General features: G+C 41.6%; 2 protein-coding genes and 1 long non-coding RNA gene across 81 annotated transcripts in view; 1 reads left to right on the plus strand and 2 right to left on the minus strand.

Annotated features, from left to right (window-relative positions):
- Nucleotides 1-977, minus strand: part of LOC110259338 (zinc finger protein 177) — a 31,136-nt gene extending 30,159 nt beyond the window's left edge. For 42 of the 49 annotated variants that reach the window (XR_014837565.1, XM_085012854.1, XM_085012855.1 and 39 more), the window contains exon 1: nt 528-977. The gene's annotated coding sequence lies outside the window, so the exon portion shown is untranslated. The remainder of the gene's footprint in view (nt 1-527) is intronic. The other 7 variants (XM_085012828.1, XM_085012858.1, XM_085012837.1 and 4 more) reach the window with 1 other exon arrangement.
- On the plus strand, nt 649-18,743 carry LOC110259339 (uncharacterized). 31 transcript variants are annotated; one of them, XM_085012803.1, is made up of 8 exons: nt 649-945; nt 5,449-5,518; nt 6,690-6,777; nt 9,578-9,663; nt 11,510-11,723; nt 15,913-16,011; nt 16,404-16,560; nt 16,899-18,743. In XM_085012803.1, the coding sequence occupies exons 5-8, from the start codon at nt 11,690-11,692 to the stop codon at nt 18,355-18,357; spliced, it is 1,749 nt and encodes a 582-aa protein (XP_084868929.1). In that variant the 5' UTR covers nt 649-945; nt 5,449-5,518; nt 6,690-6,777; nt 9,578-9,663; nt 11,510-11,689; the 3' UTR covers nt 18,358-18,743. The 31 variants fall into 31 exon arrangements, with proteins under 31 accessions (XP_084868929.1, XP_084868920.1, XP_084868926.1 ...); XM_085012794.1 differs by having other exon boundaries at nt 11,597-11,723; XM_085012800.1 differs by having other exon boundaries at nt 11,597-11,723; nt 16,902-18,743.
- LOC110259340 (uncharacterized) lies at nt 5,204-6,202 on the minus strand. Its single transcript, XR_002341633.2, has 2 exons — nt 6,111-6,202; nt 5,204-5,572 (listed from the first exon to the last, which is right to left on the minus strand). It is a non-coding gene; the product is annotated as an uncharacterized LOC110259340 (long non-coding RNA).
- Nucleotides 18,744-20,725: the final 1,982 nt, after the last annotated feature.

Genomic DNA, 20,725 nt, shown 5'->3' on the forward strand with positions numbered 1-20,725 from the left:
TGGGTCCTAGCTCGAGAATCATAGACACTTTTGGCAAACCGGAGAAATTTTGACTTTCTCGATGGACAACTGAGGTGTTTTTAGTAGGAGATTGTCCTCATTCTTAGGAGATGCATGCTTAAGAGTAAAGGGTGAGGTGAATATCTGCAATTTCCCATTAAATGGTTCGTCATAATATGAATGACAAGAGACAAATGAGACGAAAAAAATCTCATTTATCAAAATGTTCCTTTTATTGACTCCACAGATTTTCTTTAGATAGGAACTTCAAGATGATTACTTGGAAGGGAAAATCCACCCGTCAAAACCCATTTTACTCATGGTAAATTCAATTTCAACTTCTGTACGAACACAACTCAGTCTGCATGGTCTTCCTTACCAGAGACTCCTGTCCTTTGAAGCTTTGGAGGCTTTATAGGGCTCTGATGAGGTACACTTAGTGTTTTACGAATGCATTTATTGATATCAGTCACACGTGCTCCCTATTAACCCGGGAAGCTTTCTCTTTCCAACAGAATACAACTTACCAAACTTGAATAACGGACAATCAGCCGGGACAATTCCACCGAATGCTCCCCGGGACTTGGGGACAAGGGGCCGTTATGGTCGGAGTCATTGACGAGAACGACGGAAATGCTTTTTCTTTTCCTTCCGGGGCAAGGACCCAGCGGTTGCTCCGGAGGCTTTTTAAAAGGGGAGCACAAAGGATGGAGAAAAGTACTGACAGACCCGTCTCCTCCCAGAGCTGCCGCCACGGACCCAAGCCGGCCAAGCGAGCCAGAGCTCTCGGCTGACGGGCAGCCGCCCAGGAGCGTCAGGCGAGAGGCCCGTGTGGCCAGTTCAGCTCATCCCTTGACTTGAGCCTCCCCTTTGGTCTCGTCCTCTCTCGCTTGACCGCACAGAGGACTGACCGCCAAATGCCGAATATTTCAGCCTCAGACCCGGGTAAGAGCGCCCTTGCGACAGCTACTGCCTGCGCACGCGCATACTCCAACGCACCCACGCAGTTCCAGTCTCCGCCTACTGCGTAAGGGGCGGGGCCTGGGGGGATGCTGAAGGCTGCAGTTTTTTCCAGGAGGGGCTGAAGAACTGCTCTTTTCCTACCACGAAGAAGGGATGGGGGGCTGGTCTGGACTCCAGTGGGGGCTATGGCACAGAACCGGTACAGTAGTTTGTTTTCCTCCATAGCCTGTGCGTCTTACATGCACTATATTCTGTGGGGAGATGGGGGAGACTATAGCCTGAGAGGCAGCTTTTAGATAGCTTTGAGAAACCACTCCAAAGAGCTAGGGGATGGGCAGGGAAGGCCTTATATCTGTGATTTTGGTGAAGGCAGGACGTACATGCCTTCAAGCACATATTTTGCAGAAGGTTGCTGCTAGTCACATGAAGCAGACATCACTATGAAGGATTTTAGTGCTTTTCTAGATATGAGGAGATGCAAGAATTGGGCTCATAAATCTCTTGAAAATATCTATCTGAAGACCTGTATTGCCAGTTTTTCCCAGAGCACAGATTGCCTCATTCCTGATCTCCACCCTGAACTCCTTACAGCAGTTGTAGTGACTCATGATTCTATCCTTCTAGAGGCAGATGGCAAGTGCTAATCTCCAGTTGGCACCTATGTGAATAACAGTTGCTTTCAAATAGAGAGGTAGTTGAATGCATCATACCCACTGTTGCACAACTTTGCAGACCTTTCCCCACAGGGATAATGAATACAGTCAGGGCATAACTGTACTTGATGTTTTCACATGTGCCATAAATTCACTGTGCACCATTTACTTTTTTTCAATATAGTTTAGCTTCCTCTCTGTGGTTCCCCTTACCTGGGAAGGGAGCAACAAACTGCCGTTAAGGCGAGGGGCAGCAAATGCTTCAGTATCTCAGTCTGGGGCCTCTGACACTGGAGGTAAAGAGATGACCCTAAGTTTAAGTCTGAGATGGCTGCTGCCAACTGTGTGGCTGAGGTTGCTGTCCTGGAGCAAGGGGATTCTTTAGCTACTGAGTTGCAAGAGCGACTGTAATGCCCAGCTGATCTCGAATTTCCATTATGTTCAAAGTCTGTAAGAGCTTGACAATCTACTTCAAATAACAAGAGAAAAAGAAAACAACTCGTTATAATTTGAGAGACCAAAAGAGGGATGGTTCTTGATATCATCCTAGAATTGGTCAAAGGCTAACTCTGCCTGACCTCCTAGGGCAGACATTCATAGGTTTTAATAGTAAGAAGGAGGCAGAGATAATTAAAGTCGCAATGCATGGTCTACCAAAGGTCTTAGGAAACCTCTAAGTTGTCTTTTGATAAAAGGAAAGGGAATTTTGTTTTTTTTCTCTTTTTTTGGCTGCCTGCAGCATTTGGAGTTCCTGGGTCAGGGATCAGATCCAAGCCATGGTTGCACTGGGTCCTTAACCCGCTGTGCCAGGCCAGGGATCAAACCTGTGTCCCAGAACTCCAGAAATGCCACCAATCCCATTGAACCACAGTGGGAACTCTTGGAAAGTGATTTTTTTTTTGGGTCTTTTTAGGGCTGCACCCATGGCACATGGAAGTTCCCAGGCCAGGAGTTGAATAGTAGGCTGTGTGTTGGCCTACAGCTCACAGCAACGCCATATCCTCAACCCACTAAGCAAGGCCAGGGATCGAACCTGCATCTTCATGGATACCAGTTGGGTTCGTTATCAGTGAGCCAGGACAGGAACTTCTGGAAAGTGAATTTTTACTCTCTGTTATTCTCTTTGATGTAACAGGTGAATCTGTTAGGTCTGATTGGGTTGTATTTTGTCCTCAGAAACATTATATAGCAAAGTTTTCCAGAGATGACGGGATTCCTCTTGAGAAGAGGTTAGATGAGGTGAGAATAAAAGCACATTATCCATTGCTTGAATCAAGGTAGAAGAATAAGGGAGTTCCCTGTCATGGCTCAGCAGAAACAAATCTGACTAGAAGACATGAAGGTTCAGGTTCAATCCTCGCTCAGTAGGTTAAGTATCCGGTGCTGCCATGAGCTGTGGTGTAGGTCATAGACATGGCTTGGATCTGGCAATGCTGTGGCAGTGGTGTAAGCCAGCAGCTCTAGGTCCTATTAGACCCCTAGCCTGGGAACCTCTATATGCCATGGGTGTGACCCTAAAAAGACAAAAAACAAACAAACAAACAAAAAGCTAGAAGAATAAGTTTGAAAGTCTTGGATTTTATGGTTGAGAAACTGGAACAAGTATGAGGGGATTTTAGTAAGTCCTTGTGGCATCACAGTCCAGCTGTATTGTTTTGCCACATGAAAGTGAAAAGGTATTGGGAGTCAGGATATAAAGGAAAAATAGAGAAGGTTGAACAGAGACCTACTACTGAGAATTATGATGATGTTAGAGGTAAAGAAGCCAGAATGGCATTTGGGTTGGGGACCACAGGAAATGTGGGTATGTAATACAATTTATAGCCCTTAAGTTTTTTACCAAACAATATCCACTCATTATTAGTTTTTTAAAGAGCATAGAAGTGTTGCAGAGACTAGCACAAGGAATGAGTAAGTCTTGGACTGCAACAATCTAAAACAATGGGTCATATGCTTCTAGTGCTTTGAGATTTGAGACAGCCCACTTTGCAGAGGCATTGTGAGGTTTATATTGATTTATATGGGTTCTATAGTCTTCTTTTCCCCCACATCTGTAAATGAGACATCAGGTACTGAGGAAAATAAATCAGGAAACTGAAGGAATTATAAGGGGGAAGTGAGTTGGAAACCCAATAGTGGAGGGCCCTCAAGGGAAGCCACCATAAATTAGGACATCAGAGTCTCAGAGATTTAATAAAATCTATCAGTGTGCACCATTGAGCCAAAAGTTCCCATCTAAATAGGTTAGTGCAGGTGATGCACTGAGAACAACATGTTGAAAATTAAGGGTCATGAAGAGATAGACAAGGTTTGGAGAAAGAGAGTGAAAAGGAAAGAATGTGAGTATGTTTGGTTAGTAAGTCCCACCACTGAGTTCTTTTTATTGCTCCAAGGGAATTCCCAGAAGACTGAGAGAAATTAATGGTGGAGAGTATGTTTCTAGTGTCTTCAAACACTGACATTTGATGGACACTTCCAAATAGAGCTATTTCACCTTGCTGACATAGGAGTAGTTTGTTATGTCATAACACTTTCATATGGTCCTGGTGTGTTTGTATAGTCATAATCAGTCTAGACAGTCAAACAATATTTGGGGTAAGGGGTTGATTCTGCATCTGCAGAGTAACCAAGAGAATAGGATAACTGGTTCTGTGACTATTAGTCAGCCTCCTTCTCCAGCTGCTCTTGTCTCCTCAGTGGGCTCCTGAACAAAGTAGCCATGGTAACTGGCTAGGGGATCAACAATATGAACTATGACTCACCAAAGCTGATCTGCTAAAGCCCATGCTGGGTGCTTAATATGCCAACAGCAAAATCAATACCAAGCCACTGATACAGCACCATTTCTTGTAAGGATCAGCCACTTACCAGGTGTCAGGTTAACTGGACCACATCTGTCATGTAAAGAGAAGTGCTTGTTTCTTAGTGGAGTAGACATTTAACTCTGGATATGAATTTGCCTTCTGTGTCTTTAGTGCTTCTGCCAAAACCACTTTCTGGAGACTTAAAGAATACCTACACACCATCTTGTTATTCCACACAGCATCAGCTTTTTTTTTTTTTTTTTTTTAAATGGCCGTACCCACAGCATATGGAAGTTCCCAGGGCAGGCACTGAATCCAAGCCACAGCTGAGAACTACGGCTAAATCCTTTAACCCACTGCTTGTGCACTGCTACAGAGACAAGCCAGATCATTAACCCACTGTGCCACAGCAGGAACTCCACACAGTATCACTTCTAACCAAGAAACTCACTTCATAGCAAGTGAAGTGTGGCAATGGGCCTGTGATTCTGAAATGTTAATTCACTTTTGATTCACTTAACTGTTCTAGAACAGCCTTTTGAAGATTCACTTGGGGCACCAGCTGAACAGCAAAGCCTTGCAGGGTTGGGGCAATGACTTTCAAGATGTGGAAATTGTGCTCTTTCTTCCAGAGCTAGGATTCCTGGGTCTAGGAATTCAGGGCTGGAAATGGGAATGGTTCTACTTACTGTTACCCCTAATGATCCACTAGCAAAATTTTGCTTCCATTCCCATGGCGGGTTGTGCTCATCTAGAGATCTTATTAAGGTCCAAAGAGAATTCTTCCACCAGGAGACATAATGATTCTATTGTACTGGAAGTCAGGACTGCCACTTGGCCACAGAGAATAAGCCCCTCCTTTTTTTTTCATTTTTGCCTTCAACCTTTGTACTTTTTGTCTTTTATTGCTTTTTGGATGGTCACCAGCAAAGCAGAGGGTAAAATATCTCAATTTCTAAATTCCTATCGTGGGACATCGTGCTGCCTTTTTTTCTTCCAGTAGAGGGGCACCAGTCTTTTTTTTCCAGAATCCTTCACTCCATCACTTTTCATCTCCCCAGGAGTTTGGGTTTCTTCCTCCTTGCTAGTGTCGTCCTGGTGAGTAGCAGCCTGAAGCAGGGCCCAAAGGCCATTTCGTGGTTTGGAACATTCCTTTAGAAGGATAAATCACTTCATAAGGGCTCCTGGGTAGACGGGGGTATAAACTTCCTTAACTTTAGTTACTTTAATGTTTTAGTTGGCTCAGCGCGCGGGGGTGGGGGGAGGGGGGGCGGAGCTTAATGTTCTTCTAGGGAGCGGCTAGAATGATGCTGAATGAAAGCAGACCTGAGTGGGTCACTGCAGAGGCATGCCAGCTGTGGACAAAGAGATCTCCTCTACCTGAGCTTAAGAGACCTTCCTTGGCCTGCCGTTTTTGCCTTATTGTCTTGTTAACCCGGTACAGTAGTGCCGGGGGATGAGGACATCTTCTTGTCTCAAAGCACCCCAAATCACCAGCCTGACTGTGGGAACTCTTCTTGCTAGAGTCCCACCTCTGGATCTGGTCCCACCCTAAGTTCCACTCAGGGATATTCAATTAAGCCACGCCCCTACGCCTGGTTTTGCCTCAGCTCCGCCCTACAAGCCTAGTCAATCAAGCCCTGCCACTGGCCTGGTCCCTCTCCAGCCCCGTCCAACCCCCAAGTCTTACGGTGGCCCAGTCCACGGATCCAGTCGCTTAGCTCTGCTGGAGGAAGATACCATTTCTCTTCCACTTGCGGCTAGAACCGGTCACCGCACCTCCCAACCCCGCCTCTCAGCCCTACGTAATCCACATTTCCCAGCTCCCGAGGCCCCGCCCTTTACGCTCTGCGTGAGGCAGAAACCGGAAATATACAGCAGTGCCCTTCCCCGCGTGCGCGAGCCGGCGACTGCCTCTCGTGTCCTCTGTCCTCCAGCCGTGCCGTACGTAAATTTTCGCCTCGGTCCACGTCCTACCTTGTTTGGCCTAACTTGCACAAGGTCCGGTGCGCGGGAGCCGGAGAGCTCGGCTTTGGGGTCAGTGGTCAAAAAGCGGCCGCTTGGGCTGTGCCCTCTGCTCCCTGCCAGTACCCTGCGCGCTGGGCCTCTAGCCGCCGCACCGCTTCCTCACAGTCGCGGCTGGTCCTCAACTCACTGAATCAGAAACCCTGTGAGGGTCCTGCAGTTGGGGTGAATCTGCTGCAGGAGAGAGTTAGAACCATCTTCGTATTTAATGGGCCTCCGAAAGCATCCTCTATTCTCTTTGCAGAAAGGAAACCCATCCCTGCCATTCTAGTCACTGGGTCCAGTGGCTCAAACCTTATCTCTACGCTGGCCTGTGGATTTCGGCATGTTCGGTGAGCATGGGGTGACGTTTGCTTAACTCCGTCCCCATCCCTCCCTTCCTGGTGCAAGAGATATTATTTAACCTGTGAATTTCCTCTGGGCGTGAGTTTGCTACATTATATTCAGTACATAAAAGTGAACTCATTACTTAGTATCTTTTAAAACCCTCCTCCTTGCCTAATGCAGGTCTAAATGTTAATCATTTATCTGGAGATTTTTTTGGAATTTCGCAACGAAAGTGTGATCATGTTTCATTCCATCGTTTTATTTTTCATTCCTTGTACCTTATATACTTTTTATTTCTTTAGTGCACTTGCCATGACTTTCAGTTCAGTGTAAAATAACATGATTTGCATCTTTGCTTTTTTCCTGATCCCAAAGGGAATTAATTTTCCATTTCACCATTAAATAGGATGTTTGCTATAGGTGTTTGTAGATAATACATTTTTTTTTCTAATTAAAACCCATTCCCCTCTAGTCTTGGTGGGTTAAATTATTATCACTAATCTGGACTGTACCTTTTTTTTTTTTTTGCTTTTTAGGGCTGCAAATGCAGCACATGGAATTTCCTAGGCTTGTACTAATATTTTAATAATATTTTGTCCTTGTACATATGAATGAGATCATATGTATACATGTATATACATAAATATATGTATATTTAGTTGTGAGTATTTTCCAGTCTTGGAAATACTCAGGAAAGTAGCATCCTCCCCGTTAAAAAAAAAAAAAAAAAAAAAAAAGAATTATGAGTCCCTTATTTATTTGGTGAGTCTGCTTGTAAAATAACATGTAACATATGTTCTTCTGCCCTTAGAAGTCAATAGTTAGTGTATTGATACTGATTTTTTTTTCTTCTATAGGAATTGATATTTATGAATACTGTTAACTCTTGAACAACATGGGTTCAAAATGCAAGGTCCATTTATACACGGACTTTTTTCAATAGTAAATACTGCAGTACTGCAGAATCATTGGCTGGTGGAATCCTTTGGTAGAAGGGTTGACTATGAGTTATACTAGAATTTTTGACTACCGGAGGGTTGGTGCCCCTAACCTCTGCATTTTTCAAATGTCAGCTATGTATAAATATATGTACCATGTCAGCTGTGGATTTCCAGTGTTACCTGAAACAACTATTTTAATTTTTTGCTTCTACTCTGCCACATGGGTTGTCCTGACGAGCTAAAAAAAAAAAAAAAAGTGTACCTGTATCTCCTTATCCCTGTAATGTGATGCATTTTGGTAGCACATATACCACCACTTGATAATATTTGTTAGTTTATTGTCCTCCCTCAAAAGATTGTAACACTCATGTGCCTCAGGATTTTCCAGTTTTGTTCAGTGCTGTATTTCCTGTGACTACATGTAGTAGGACAGGGTAAATATTACCCAAGTAAATGTGAGATGAAGGAGCAGGGAGTGGGGGGCGGAAGGGAAGCCTCCTTTCTTGAAGACCTGGGGCTTAGTCAAGAGAAGGAGATCCCAGATAAAACACTTCAACTCAATACTTCATTTACCTACCCTCTATAGTGTGCCCCGACAGGGTTCTAGGCCAGACTGTGGTAATGTTAGGGAACAAGAACCTCACTAACAACTGGGTATGATATCTGATTTGCAGTTTCTATAAAACAAATAGTCTCTTTGCGAAGATATGGGCATCTCTTTGCGAAGATATGGGCATCTCTCTGCAAACACATGCTCACATCATGGTTGTTCAGATGGAATGTGTTGTTAGTATAGTAAAGAATGTTATGGCCTTTGTGGGTGTTAAAATACATGTTTGGTCCACTGCAGTGGAAGAAACTGTTGCATTTTCATGATTTGAAATTTGGGCAGCAGTGCTCAGATAGCATTATCAGAGATGACACCCTTTGCTAACTTTAAGTATTATTGTTCTGCTGCTTCTGTACTTGCTGTACAGGCAATATTTAGCATAAGAAGTACAGCATGGTAGTCTCTGCCACCTGCCTTGGAATTCAGTCAGCTGATGCTCTTTTCTCGAACATCAGGCTTCAGGCTCCCTGCAATCCTTGGAAGGGAGTGTCTAGTAGTCAGAAGCTGAGCAGAAATACCTGTTAGCCTGCCATGTGGTGCAGAAATAAATATTGGAAGTACAGCCTCCAGAAGTCTGGTATATAAATCATTGCTTTCTTGGATTTGAGACTGAATGTATATTCTTAAACTTTTTCTTACATTATGTGATTTTTTTAAAATGTTCTTCATTATCATAGGCAAATTAACTGCTAAATTTTTTTAGACTTCACTGGACTTGCTTGCAAAGTGGGCCTCACTCAGTGGATTAAGGACACATCATTGCTGCAAACTGGGATGTAGTTCAAAGATGCGGCTTGGATCGGGCTTTGCTGTGGCTGTGGTGTAGGCCGGCAGCTGCAACTGCAGCTCCAATTCCACCCCCAGCCTGGGAACTTCCATTTGCTAAAGGTGTGGCCCTCAAAAAAAAAGAAGTGGACTATTTTCTAGCTCTTGAGGAAATACTATGGCTCCACCTTCTTACAAGATCAGTGTGTGTTTGCTTGAATATTTTGGGAGTATGCATGTGTGTGTTTGTATGTGTGTTTTGAGAGGAACGGTCACTCATAAAAGATGTGCTGCAACATCCACAGTCTTTTTTCAGCCGTGCCTGTGACATGTGGAAGTTCCCAGACTAGGGATCAAATCTTCACCAGAGCAGTGACAATGTCAGATCCTTTAACCACAAGGCCACCAGGGAACTCCCAGCATCTACAGTCTTGAGTGTGCAAATTGTGAGAAGACCTGGATTCTCATGGATTCTTTCTCCTGCCTCAGCTCTGACTTCCCAATACTCTGCCTTTCTTCATGAAGAGAACATGGAAGAAGAAAGAACTGCTGAGTTACAGAAAAACATGACACAGGTGAGTAATAGCTAATAATTCTCCAAAGGAATATTTAAATTCCACCATATCATCAATCTCTTAATTTTTTTTTTTTTTTTTTTGAAGGGCCGCACCCATGGCACATAGAAGTTCCCAGGCTAGGGTTTGAATTGGAGCTACAGCTGCCAGCCTATGCCACAGCCACAGCAATGTGGGATCCAAGCCCCGTCTGTGACCTACACCACAGCTCACAGCAAAGCCAGATCCTTAATCCACTGAGGGAGGCCAGGGATTGAACCCACATCCTCATGGATACTAGTTGGGTTCTTTAACCGCTGAGCCTGATGGGAACTCCAATCTCCTAATTGTTTAGAGCAGGGGTCAGCAACTGGTTCCTGCACTGAGCCACATAGTAAGCATTTTAGGCTTTGAAGGCCATAGAATTTCTGTTTTAACTCAATTCTGTCATTTTAGTGTGAAAGTGGTCATAGGCACTATATAAACAAATTTTTTGTGTATTCTGATGAAGCTTTACTTACAAAACAGATAGGAGGCCAAATTTGCAGACCACTGGCCTAGAGTCTAAGAAAACATGGCTAGCTCTGGGCCTGGGTTGAATGTTGTGCTTCTGCAGACTCCTGGGCCCCAGGTTTGTGTGGGGCAGGAGAAGAAACACTCCCCGTTCTTTCAGTGTGTTTTTATTTATCAAAGAAGTTCCCATTGTGGCTCAGCAGAAATGAATCTGACTAGCATCGAAGGTTCGATCTCTGGCCTCACTCAGTGGGTTAAGGATCCAGCATTGCCATGAGCTGTGGTATAGGTAGAAAACAGCTTGAATCTGGCACTGTGGATGTGGTGAGGGCCAGTGGCTACAGCTCTGATTTGACCCCCAGCCTGGGAACCTCCATATGCTGTGGGTGTGGCTCTAAAAAGACAAAAGACAAAAAAAAAAAAAAAAAGAAAAGAAAAAGAAAGAAAGAAACCTTATCGAGATTTGACCCAGTGTTTTGTGTTGTGGTGATTGCTATAGTAGGTAATGAGGGAGCTGATGAAATTGTTTCTGAAACAAGGAATTTCGGGTGTCAATGTGTATTTCATTTCTAGAGTATTTCTGTCATTTCTGCTTTATGCCCTGGATGTTCTAGATCATCGAAAGACTGGAATTAATCACTGTCAAACTGTGGAGAGATAAATTTATTATCTCAGAAGTCGTGGTAAATTTGTGAGATAGGGTGTTCCTATTGTGGCTCAGGTTAAGACCCTGACATAGTATCAGTGAGGATACGGGTTCAATCTCTGGCCTTACTCAATGGGTTAAGGATCCAGCATTGCCATAAACTGCAGCATAGATTGCAGATGCAGCTTGGTTCTGGTGTTGTGATGGCTGTGGCATAGTCTTGCAGCTGCAGCTCCAGTTCAAGCCCTAGCCCAGCAACTTCCATATGCCCCAGGTGCAGCCCTAAAAAGAAAAAACAAAAAAAAACCCACTATGAGACAGGTTTTGATTAGTCAGGATGCTTAGGTAGGAAGAGAAAGATCTGATGACAAAATCCTAGCGTAGATGTTGGTAGAATAGAATCTTCTGAACTTTATACCTTTTGTTTTTTTTTTGTTTTTTTTTTTCCCTTTCTAGGGCTGCACCTGTGGCATATGGAAGTTCCTGGGCTAGGGATCGAATCAGAGCTGCAGCTGCTGGCCTACACCACAGCCACAGCAATGCCGGATCCAAGCCACATCTGTGACCTACATTACAGCTTGTGGCAAGGCCAGATCCTTAACCCACTGAGCAAGGCCAGGGGTCAAACCCACATCCTCATGGATACTCTTTAGGTTCTTAACCCACCGAGCCAAAAGGGAACTCAACTTTATACTATTTATTTCTCAGTTTCCCGGTATTGTCAGCATCCTTCATCCTCCCCCACACTCTGGAGGAGTTGATCCCTTTCTGAACAGAATGTGTGGGATGTTTTAGGACCCAGTGATCTTTGAGGATGTGGCTGTAGATTTTACCCAGGAAGAGTGGGCCTTACTGGATCTTGCTCAGAGAAACCTCTACAGAGATGTGATGCTGGAAAACTTCCAGAACCTGGCCTCACTAGGTAAGAATGGCAACATTCCTTCATTTAGTTGTTTTGAAAACTTTTTTTTTTTCTTACTAGTAGACTTTGTTCTAGGATTAGGACTAAGAATTGGAAAAAAATGGTAAATGAGACAGACATCATCAGTGACCTCAAGGGTCTTATAGACTAGTTACCATGAAAGTAAGTGTGTGTGTTGTTAAAATATCACACTAATATTAAAAAAAAAAAAAAAAGTGAAAATTCTGACACTGGCACTGAATGCAGAGTTTTCATTTTACCCAGTTTATAAAGATGTTTATTTTTCTTCATTGAATCATTCTTTCATTCATTAAACATTTTTTTGAGGCTGAGCTCTGTATCCGAACTTTTGGAATATACATAAAAAACAAGATGTCACTGTATTCAAAATGCTTAAATGTAATGGGACAAGAAAATAAAAGCAAAATTAACATGCAAGAGAAAATACATGTATTAAAGTGGCTTTCGCTTTTTCTTGTGCTTTGAAGCCTCAAGGCTTATTAAGTATTGAAAGTGTGAGCACAGACCTCAGGGATCACTTTAGGGGACAGGGAGAAGATTGGTGGTTTGAGACCTTTTGAAATTTTTTAAAAAATTAAAAGAAATTATTTTTATTTTTATGGCTGCAGCAGTGGCATATGGAAATTCCCAGGTCAGGGACCAAATGTTTTAACCTAGTATGCTTGGCCAGGGATTAGACCCAGACCTCTGCAGTGACCCGAGCTGTGGCAGTTGGATTTTTAACCCACTGTGTCACAGTGGGAACTCTCCCTTTGAAAATCTAACTGCTGTTAAAGTCTTCTACTCAAAGACCACCAGTTAAACAAGTTGGGTTTATTACTTGAAACAGGAAGAACACATGCCATGGGGAACCATGGAGTGTCTCATAAAGAGCATGTTAGAAAGTAAATATTAGAGGATTTGTACTTTGGCTGAGTGATTTAGGGGTGTGTCTGTGGAAGCAGGCTGTATTGGTTTCCTAGCCCTTCCATAACAAAGAACCATATATTGGATGGCTAAGAACAACAGGAACTTATTCTTTTAAATTTCTGGAGGTTGAAAGTCTGAAATCAAGGTGTCAGGATCCTTCTGAAGTCTCCAGAAAAAATCCCTCCTTGTCTCTTCCTAGTTTTCAGTGGTTGCCAGCAATCCTTAGCTTGCAGCTGCATCACCCTGATCTCTGCCTTCATCTTCATGTGTCCTTTATCTCTCTGTCACTAAGTCTATCTGATCTTGTAACACCAGTCATTGCATTTAAGGTCCATCCTAATCCAGTATAGCTTTATCTTAAGTTATTATATCGTCAAAGACCCTGTTTCCAAACAAAGTAACTTTTGAAGTTCTGGATGGTCGTGGATTTTTTTTCCCCCAGTAAACTTTATTTTTTTCTTAGCGCAGTTTATAGGTTCATAGCAAAATTGAGTGTCAGGTACCAAGATTTCCTATATATCCCCTGCCCTCATACACACACAGTCTTCCTACCATACTGGTGTATTTGTTACAGTTGATGAACCTTCATTGACATGTAATTATCATCCAGAGTTTATATTAGTTCACTTTTGGTCTTACATTTTGTGGTTTAGACAAATATATAATGACATATTGACCATTATAATGTCATACAGTGGTTTCACCACCCTAAAAATCCTTTATCCCCTCCATCCTAACCAGTTTATCTCTTCTTCCTCCCAACTCCTGCCAACCACTGATGTTTCAACTGTCATAATTTTGCCTTTTCCAGAATGTCAACACAGTATGTAGCTTTGTCATATTGGCATTTTTCATTTAGTAATATGCATTTACATTTCTTCCATCTGTTTTCATGACTTGATAGTTAATTTCTTTTTAGTGCTGAGTGATATTTCATTGTCTGGATGTACCACAGTCTATTATCCATTCACCCACTGAAGAACATCTTGATTGTTTCCAAGTTTTGGCAATTTTGAGTAAAGCTGATATAAATATCCATGTGCAGGTTTTTAATATTTTTGAGGGGTTTTTTGGGGTTTTTTGTTTTTGTTTTTGTTTGACCACCCTGTGGCATGTGGTGTTCCTGGGCCAGGAATCCTTACTTAACCCACTGTCTTAGGCCAGGGGTCAAACCTGTGTTCCAGCACTCCAGAGATGCCAGTGATCCTGTTGCATCATAGTGGGAACTACCATGTGCAGGTTTTTGTGTGGACATGTTTTTAAGTTCTTTGGGTGAATTCCAAGGAGTACAGTTGCCTCCTTAAATGGTTGGGAGTATGTTTAGTCTGGCAAGAAACTGACAAACTGTATTCCAAACTGCCTGTAGCATTTTGCATTCCTACCAGCAGTGAATGCTACCATTTTGCATTCCTACCTGCTCCACATCCTCACCAGAATTTAATGCTGTCAGTGTTCTAGATTTTGGCCATTCTTATAGATGTATAGTGGTATCTCATTGGTTTGATTTATATTTTCCTGATGACATATGATGTGGAGCATCTTTTCATATGTTTATTTGCCATAGTTTTCTTACTGGTGAATTTTAAGAATTCTATGAATATTTTGGGTAACAGTTCTTTAACAGACATATCTTTTGCAAATATTTTCTCCCAGTCTGTGGCTTGCCTTTTCATTCTCTTGGAGCAAAAAATTTTAATTTTAATGAAGACCGGCTTATCGATTCTTTCTTTCATGAATCATGCCTTTTAGGTTGTTATTTGTTGACCTTAAAAATAAAAAAGTTATTTTACTGACAAAAATGACATATTTGGGAATAGCAGAGGGATTGCATCTTGCAACAAGAAAGCTATAGCAAAAGCCACAGGGGAGTCCAAGAAACAGTGGAGAGGAAATTGAGAAGGATTGTTTGAATGAAAGTCCTTTGGAGAAAAGAGAGGATTTAGGGTGATGGTGGTTTCATATTGACTGAGTTGCTGCAATAGTTGATTTCTTATGGGAGACATAATGTACATATTTTCCTATTAGGGCCTATAATTTGTTATTCTTGTTGATGATTCTTTTGTTGGGGTGTGTAATTGACAAATTTCTGTAATTAATGTTATGAGGAACTGTGTGAAAACTACCTCTTTTGGCCTCTCAACTCCATTTTAGTGAAGTTTCCCTTTATTAACTTTTACCTATCCAACAAGTCATCACCAAATCCTAGGTCATCTACATTTTCTCCTATGTTATCTTCTAGGAGGTCTGTAGTTTTACATTTTACACTTAGATCTGTGATCCATTTTGAGCTATTTTTTTACTCCCTATTGATGGGCCCCAAGTCACCCCCAAAGCCCAGAGTGCCTCCCCCTGTATTTTGAGTTAATTTTTGCAAGAGTATAAGGTCTGTATCAAGTTTTAGTTTGTTTTGTTTTGTTTTGTTTGTTATGTTGAGGTCTAGTACCATTTGTTGAAAAGCCTTTTTTTTTTTTTTTTCCCCTAGGGCCACACCTGTGGCATATGGAAGTTTCCAGGCTAGGGATCGAATTGGAGCTGAAGCTGCAGTCCTACACCATAGCCACGGCAACATCAGATCTGTCCCTCAACTGTGAATGAACCTGAATTCTCATGGAGACTACTTTGGGCCCTTGACCTGCTAAGCCACAGTGGGAAGTCTAGGAAATGAATTTTGAAGGACACTATTCAATCCAGCCCACATGGTATAGACTGGATACTGACAGAAAGCAAGGGAAAACCTTTTTTTCTTTTTTTCTTTTTTCTTTTGGCTGAAGAATTTCCTAGGCCAGGGATCAAACCCATGCCACAGTAGTGACAATGCCAGCTCCTTAACCTCCTAAGCCACCAGGGAACTCAAAGGGGAAATTCCATTATAGAGTGTTTGTGGGTGGCACAGTGGCTTTTTTTAGTCTGTTCTTAGACTAAATTATGAAGTAGCCTTATTTTTGTTTCATTTTTTCATGGTCTCAGACTAACCTTGTTTACTATTGGCATTCTGAAATTATTCATCTTCAACATCAAAAAATGTACTGCCTGTGAATACTAGACCAGCTTCTAATAATATTGAGGTTTAGGTATGAATGTCTGATCAGTTCCAGAAATCAGATCCCCTCCCCCTTAAAAAATAAATTTGACATTTTTATGGCAATTAAATTCATACTTGCTTCAGAGTATCATGAGACCAAAGTTTTTGCCCTGTTTTGTGGAAATGTATATGGTTCCTTATTGCTTTCCCTCATGATACACCTTTCTGCATAAACAGGGTATCCACTTCACACACCCTATTTGATCTCCCAGTGGAAAGAAGAGGAAGACCTAGAGACGGTGGAGAGAGGACCTACCCAGGGAGATCATCAGGAAGGCAAGAATCCTTGGGAGAAACTGATGTGGGTGGGGGATATGACATTTGAAAAAACCAAATAAAAGCAAAATAAAAACTTTGTTTTGTCTGAGGAGGCTGATTCCTTAGACCACTATTTTCACGTTTTATCAGTCCTCTCTCACTTTCTTCCTTTTTGGGAAAGACCCTATTTCCTCTTCGTAACTTAGTGTTTGGTCAGGTGCATTTTATCTAGTTCATTTTTGTTTTACACTCCCAGTAACACTCTCTTTTTGTTGCCATCAGTCTCAGTCTTCATGGAATTATTTCTTAGTTGCTTGGCCATTTTGACCCTGTGCTGATTACCAAAGTCCTATACCAGCCATGCTGCCAGAAGTCCTTTGCTCATGGGTGCCTTTACTTTTTTGTTTTAGGTTTTGAGACTCAAGTTAAAACTGATGAATCAGTTGCTCCACAAGATATTCATGGAGAAAAGCTATCTGATGAACAGAACATAGTAAAATTCAAAAGGAGTGATTCCTGCTCATCTACTTTACACAAAAACTGGGAAAACCATGAGAGACGTTTGAGGTGAGTGCCATTCATATAAGAAAGTAGTGTCTCAGAAGAGAATCTTAAAATTTCAAAAAACTTAAAAAGCATATATATAAAACGTGGTCGAAAATTACAATTTCATAAGGAATTTTCGTAAGTTATTTTTCCATAAATGAGGCTGAGATCTTCAGTGTTTGACATGTAATTCACTTGTAAGGAACCATCAGAAAAATCCCATAAGTGATAACATTGGCTGTTGTAGACTCCTCTGTGAGAACTTTTAGCCCATAGATGGACAGGACAGAAAACAGATAGTAACAAAAAAATGGTAAAAATTTACTTGCTACTAATAATGTGCCTTTTATTTTTAAAAGAAGTCGTGTGGTGGAGAACATCTATGAGTATAAAGAAGAAACCCAGTGTGGACAAACCTTGGGCCAAATTACAAATCTTAATATGCTCAAGAGAACGACTGAAGTAAAATTCTATGAATGCCATGAGTGTAAAAAGACTTTCACAGATCATTTATCCCTTAAGAATCACATTAGGTCTCACACTGGAAACAAACCCTATCAATGCAAGGAATGTGGGAAAGCTTTCCACTTTTTTGCTTGTTTTAAGAAACATATGAAAACTCCCATTGAAGAGAAACCCTATGAATGTAAGGAATGTACCAAAGCCTTCAGTTGTTCTTCATTCTTTAGGGCTCATATGAAGATTCATGCAGGAAAGACAAACTTCGAATGTAAGGAATGTGGGAAAACCTTTAGCTGTTCTTCATCCCTCACTGAACACAGAAGAATTCACAGTGGAGATAAGCCTTATGAATGTAAGGAATGTGGGAAGGCCTTTAGTTGTTCCTCCTCACTCTCCAAACACAAAAGAATTCACAGTGGAGATAAGCCATATGAATGTAAGGAGTGTGGGAAGGCCTTTAGTTCTTCATCTCACCTTATAATACATATAAGAATTCACACTGGAGAGAAGCCTTATGAGTGTAAAGAGTGTGGGAAGGCCTTCAGTGAGTCCTCAAAACTCACTGTACATGTCAGAACCCACACAGGAGAGAAACCCTATAAATGTAAGGAGTGTGGGAAAGCCTACAATTGTCCCTCCTCCTTAAGTATCCATATGAGAAAACATACTGGAGAGAAACCGTATGAATGTCTGGAATGTGGAAAAGCCTTCTATCTTCCCACATCCCTTAACACACATGTGAAAAATCAAAGTAGAGAGAAACCGCATGAATGTAAGGAATGTGGAAAAGCCTTTAGTTGTCCCTCATCCTTTAGAGCACATGTGAGAGATCACACTGGAAAGGTGCAATATGAATGTAAGGAATGTGGGAAGGCCTTCAGCCGTTCCTCCTCCCTCACGGAACACTTAAGAACTCACAGCGGAGAGAAGCCTTATGAATGTAAGGAATGTGGGAAAGCCTTCATTAGTTCCTCCCACCTTACAGTACATGTAAGAACTCACACTGGTGAGAAACCTTATGAATGTAAGAAATGTGGGAAAGCCTTTATTTACCCCTCAGCACTTAGGATCCACATGAGAACGCACACTGGGGAGAAACCCTATGAATGTAAGGAATGTGGGAAAGCCTTTCGCCATTCTTCATACCTTACTGTCCATGCAAGGATGCACACTGGAGAGAAACCCTTTGAGTGTCTGGAATGTGGGAAAACCTTCAGTTGTCCTTCATCCTTCCGAAGACATGTAAGAAGCCACACTGGTGAGAAACCCTATGAATGTAAGGAATGTGGGAAAGCCTTTGTTTGTCCTGCTTACTTTCGAAGGCATGTGAAAACCCACACCAGAGAAAACATATAAAGTAAAGAATGAGAATGTCTGTAAGGCTTTTTCAAATCTCCAGCAACATGTGTGATGTCACTGTGGAGACACCTTATGAATGTAAGAAATTGTCACTCATCTTTTCTGAAGACTTTTGAGAACTAAAACCTGAGAGAAAACCTGCATATGAAAATCATGTGGTGATGCCTTCATACGTATCACTTATTGTCAATAAAAAAATTCATACTGGAAGCAAAGATCGATGCTGTGGACTGCTGCCAGTTTTAATTTTCTGTAAGAATATATAAGGCGATGAATTTCCTCTTCACAGCTTTTCAGCTTTAGCCACATATGTTCTATGATGAGGTGCTTTTATTTTGGTTCAGGTGTAAATGTTATTTCCATTACAGAGTTTGTTGGACCCATTGGGGTTTGAAGTGTATTTTTTCATATGTGAGTAGGAATGGTGTTTGTTTTTTATTAGTTTCTGATCAACTCTCCATTGTTCTCTAAGCATGCAGTCGTCGTAGTATCGACACTTTGATATTTGTAATTTCTTTTGTAAATGGTAATTTCATTTTGATCTAATATGGCAGAAACTGGAAATTGCCTACCCAGTATTTTCTCCCTTCTATTTTACTAAGAGATTATCAGTTGTTACTTAAAAACATTTCCTATCTAGTAAGTAATCCAGTGGAAATGAATAAGTGCAAAGGAAGAGTCTCAGCTGATATGCTGTTTTTGTATTTTGTTCTTTGTCTTTTCTCACAACTAGGAATTGGATCCAGTGTTTTGAATTTAAAAAGAGACCTTATTGGAGTCTGGTAACCTGCTGGTTAAAGGATCCAGTGTTGTCCTTCTGTGGCCCGGGTTGCTGCTGTGACCTGGTTTGATCCCTGGCCTGGCAACTTTCATGTGTTGCCAAGGATACAGCTAAAAAAAAAAAAAAAAAAAAAAAAAGAGAGAGAGAGAGGGAGTGACTGTGTGACAGGAAAGCTAGAAGTAAAGTTGGTTGGGTTGGCTTGTGTTGTGTTACTTTGGGCATGGCTGGGACTACATTTACTAGAATTGCTTCCTTATCCAGGTCCTGCATAGAGTTTTCTGAAATAAGTTTTGAATGAGAATTGGAAGGCAGAGGGAAGAAGCCATTATGCTGAGTTTAGTGGGGCCATGTGACAGGGAGATGGATGTGTAGGGTCTTGGTAAGTGCCAGTTTCTAGGTCATTTTCCTAATTTTTGAACCCACTGATCAAATACAGCTCAGAAGGAAAAGTTAGATGCTTCAGTTATCTCAGAAGCAGCTCTGTAGACATCTCCATAGATTCCTCAATTGTGGCCATCACAGCTTCTTGGATTTTCTGGCAAGTTCTTGCAATATAATTTTGCTGATACTACATTTCCTCTGGCACATTGGCTGGCTGTGTAGAGTTGGCATATGGAAATTACTGGGCCTGTGGTTGAATCTGAGCCAGAGCTATGACCTACACTACAGCTGTAGCAATGCTGGATCCTTAACCCACTGAGGCAGGCCACAGATCAAGCCAGCACTTCTGCAGAGACAAGCTGGATCATTAACCTACTATGCCATAGGAGGAACTCCCTTTTTACCTGAGATGTAAGCTGTTTGGTTTTTGCTTTTTCAGGGACATTTTTACTTTTTCCTTCCATATTATTTCCCTTTACCTCAAAAAGTACAGCTGTACCACCTCCCTTTCATCACCTTTTACTGTTTTATTAAGGCATACATACACTAATAAGTATGGAATGTGCTGATCTTAAGTGAACAGCTTGTTGAAATGTCATGTGTATATACACTTCGATGAACATTTACAGGACTCCAGAGAATTCATTCACCTGCCTTCCCAATAATTACTCCATTGAGAAGTTCCCACTGTGGTGCAGTGGGTTAAGAATCTGACTGCAGCAGTTCAGGTCTCTGTGGAGGTACAGGTTTGATCCCCAGCCTGGCACAGAGGGTTAAAAGATCCAGTGTTGCTGTAGATGCAGTGTTGGTCACAGCTGTGGCTTAGAATCAGTCTCTGGCCTGGGAACTTCCCTGTGTTGTGGGTGCAGTCATTTTAAAAAAAAAAAAAAAAAAAAAAAAAAGTTGCTCTGTAGAGGCTACTGCAATTTTGGCTTTTATTATTATTTATTAGAATTGCTCATTCTTTATTTTCATACAGATTTTAAAATATAGTATGTACAATTATGTCTTTGGCTTCTTTTCTTAATGTAATTTTTAATTGCTCTTTTGGTGGACTTATGCACTTATTTCTCTTAGTATATGTTTTGTATATAGGAATTAAATTATTGAATCATAGGATAAACTTTGTTTAGTGTGGGTAGGTATTCTAGTTTTTTTTAAAAAAAGATTGATTTGATGTTTCCATTGTTGCTTAGCAGGTTA

Source organism: Sus scrofa, chromosome 2, assembly GCF_054392235.1.
Source record: "Sus scrofa isolate SSC_HxYL_T2T_F1_AM1 chromosome 2, Sscrofa_HxYL_maternal_Yorkshire_Landrace_v2.0, whole genome shotgun sequence".
In the NCBI taxonomy this organism is placed as follows: domain Eukaryota; kingdom Metazoa; phylum Chordata; class Mammalia; order Artiodactyla; family Suidae; genus Sus; species Sus scrofa.

What these genes read in the sequence shown, in the direction of transcription:
- LOC110259339 (XM_085012789.1), top strand. Translation starts at nt 918, where the DNA reads ATGCCGAATATTTCAGCCTCAGACCCGG. An exon ending in CCAGGGAGATCATCAGGAAG is followed by an intron (nt 16,012 to 16,403) that starts GCAAGAATCCTT and finishes TTTTTGTTTTAG; the next exon opens with GTTTTGAGACTCAAGTTAAA. An exon ending in AACCATGAGAGACGTTTGAG is followed by an intron (nt 16,561 to 16,898) that starts GTGAGTGCCATT and finishes TATTTTTAAAAG; the next exon opens with AAGTCGTGTGGTGGAGAACA.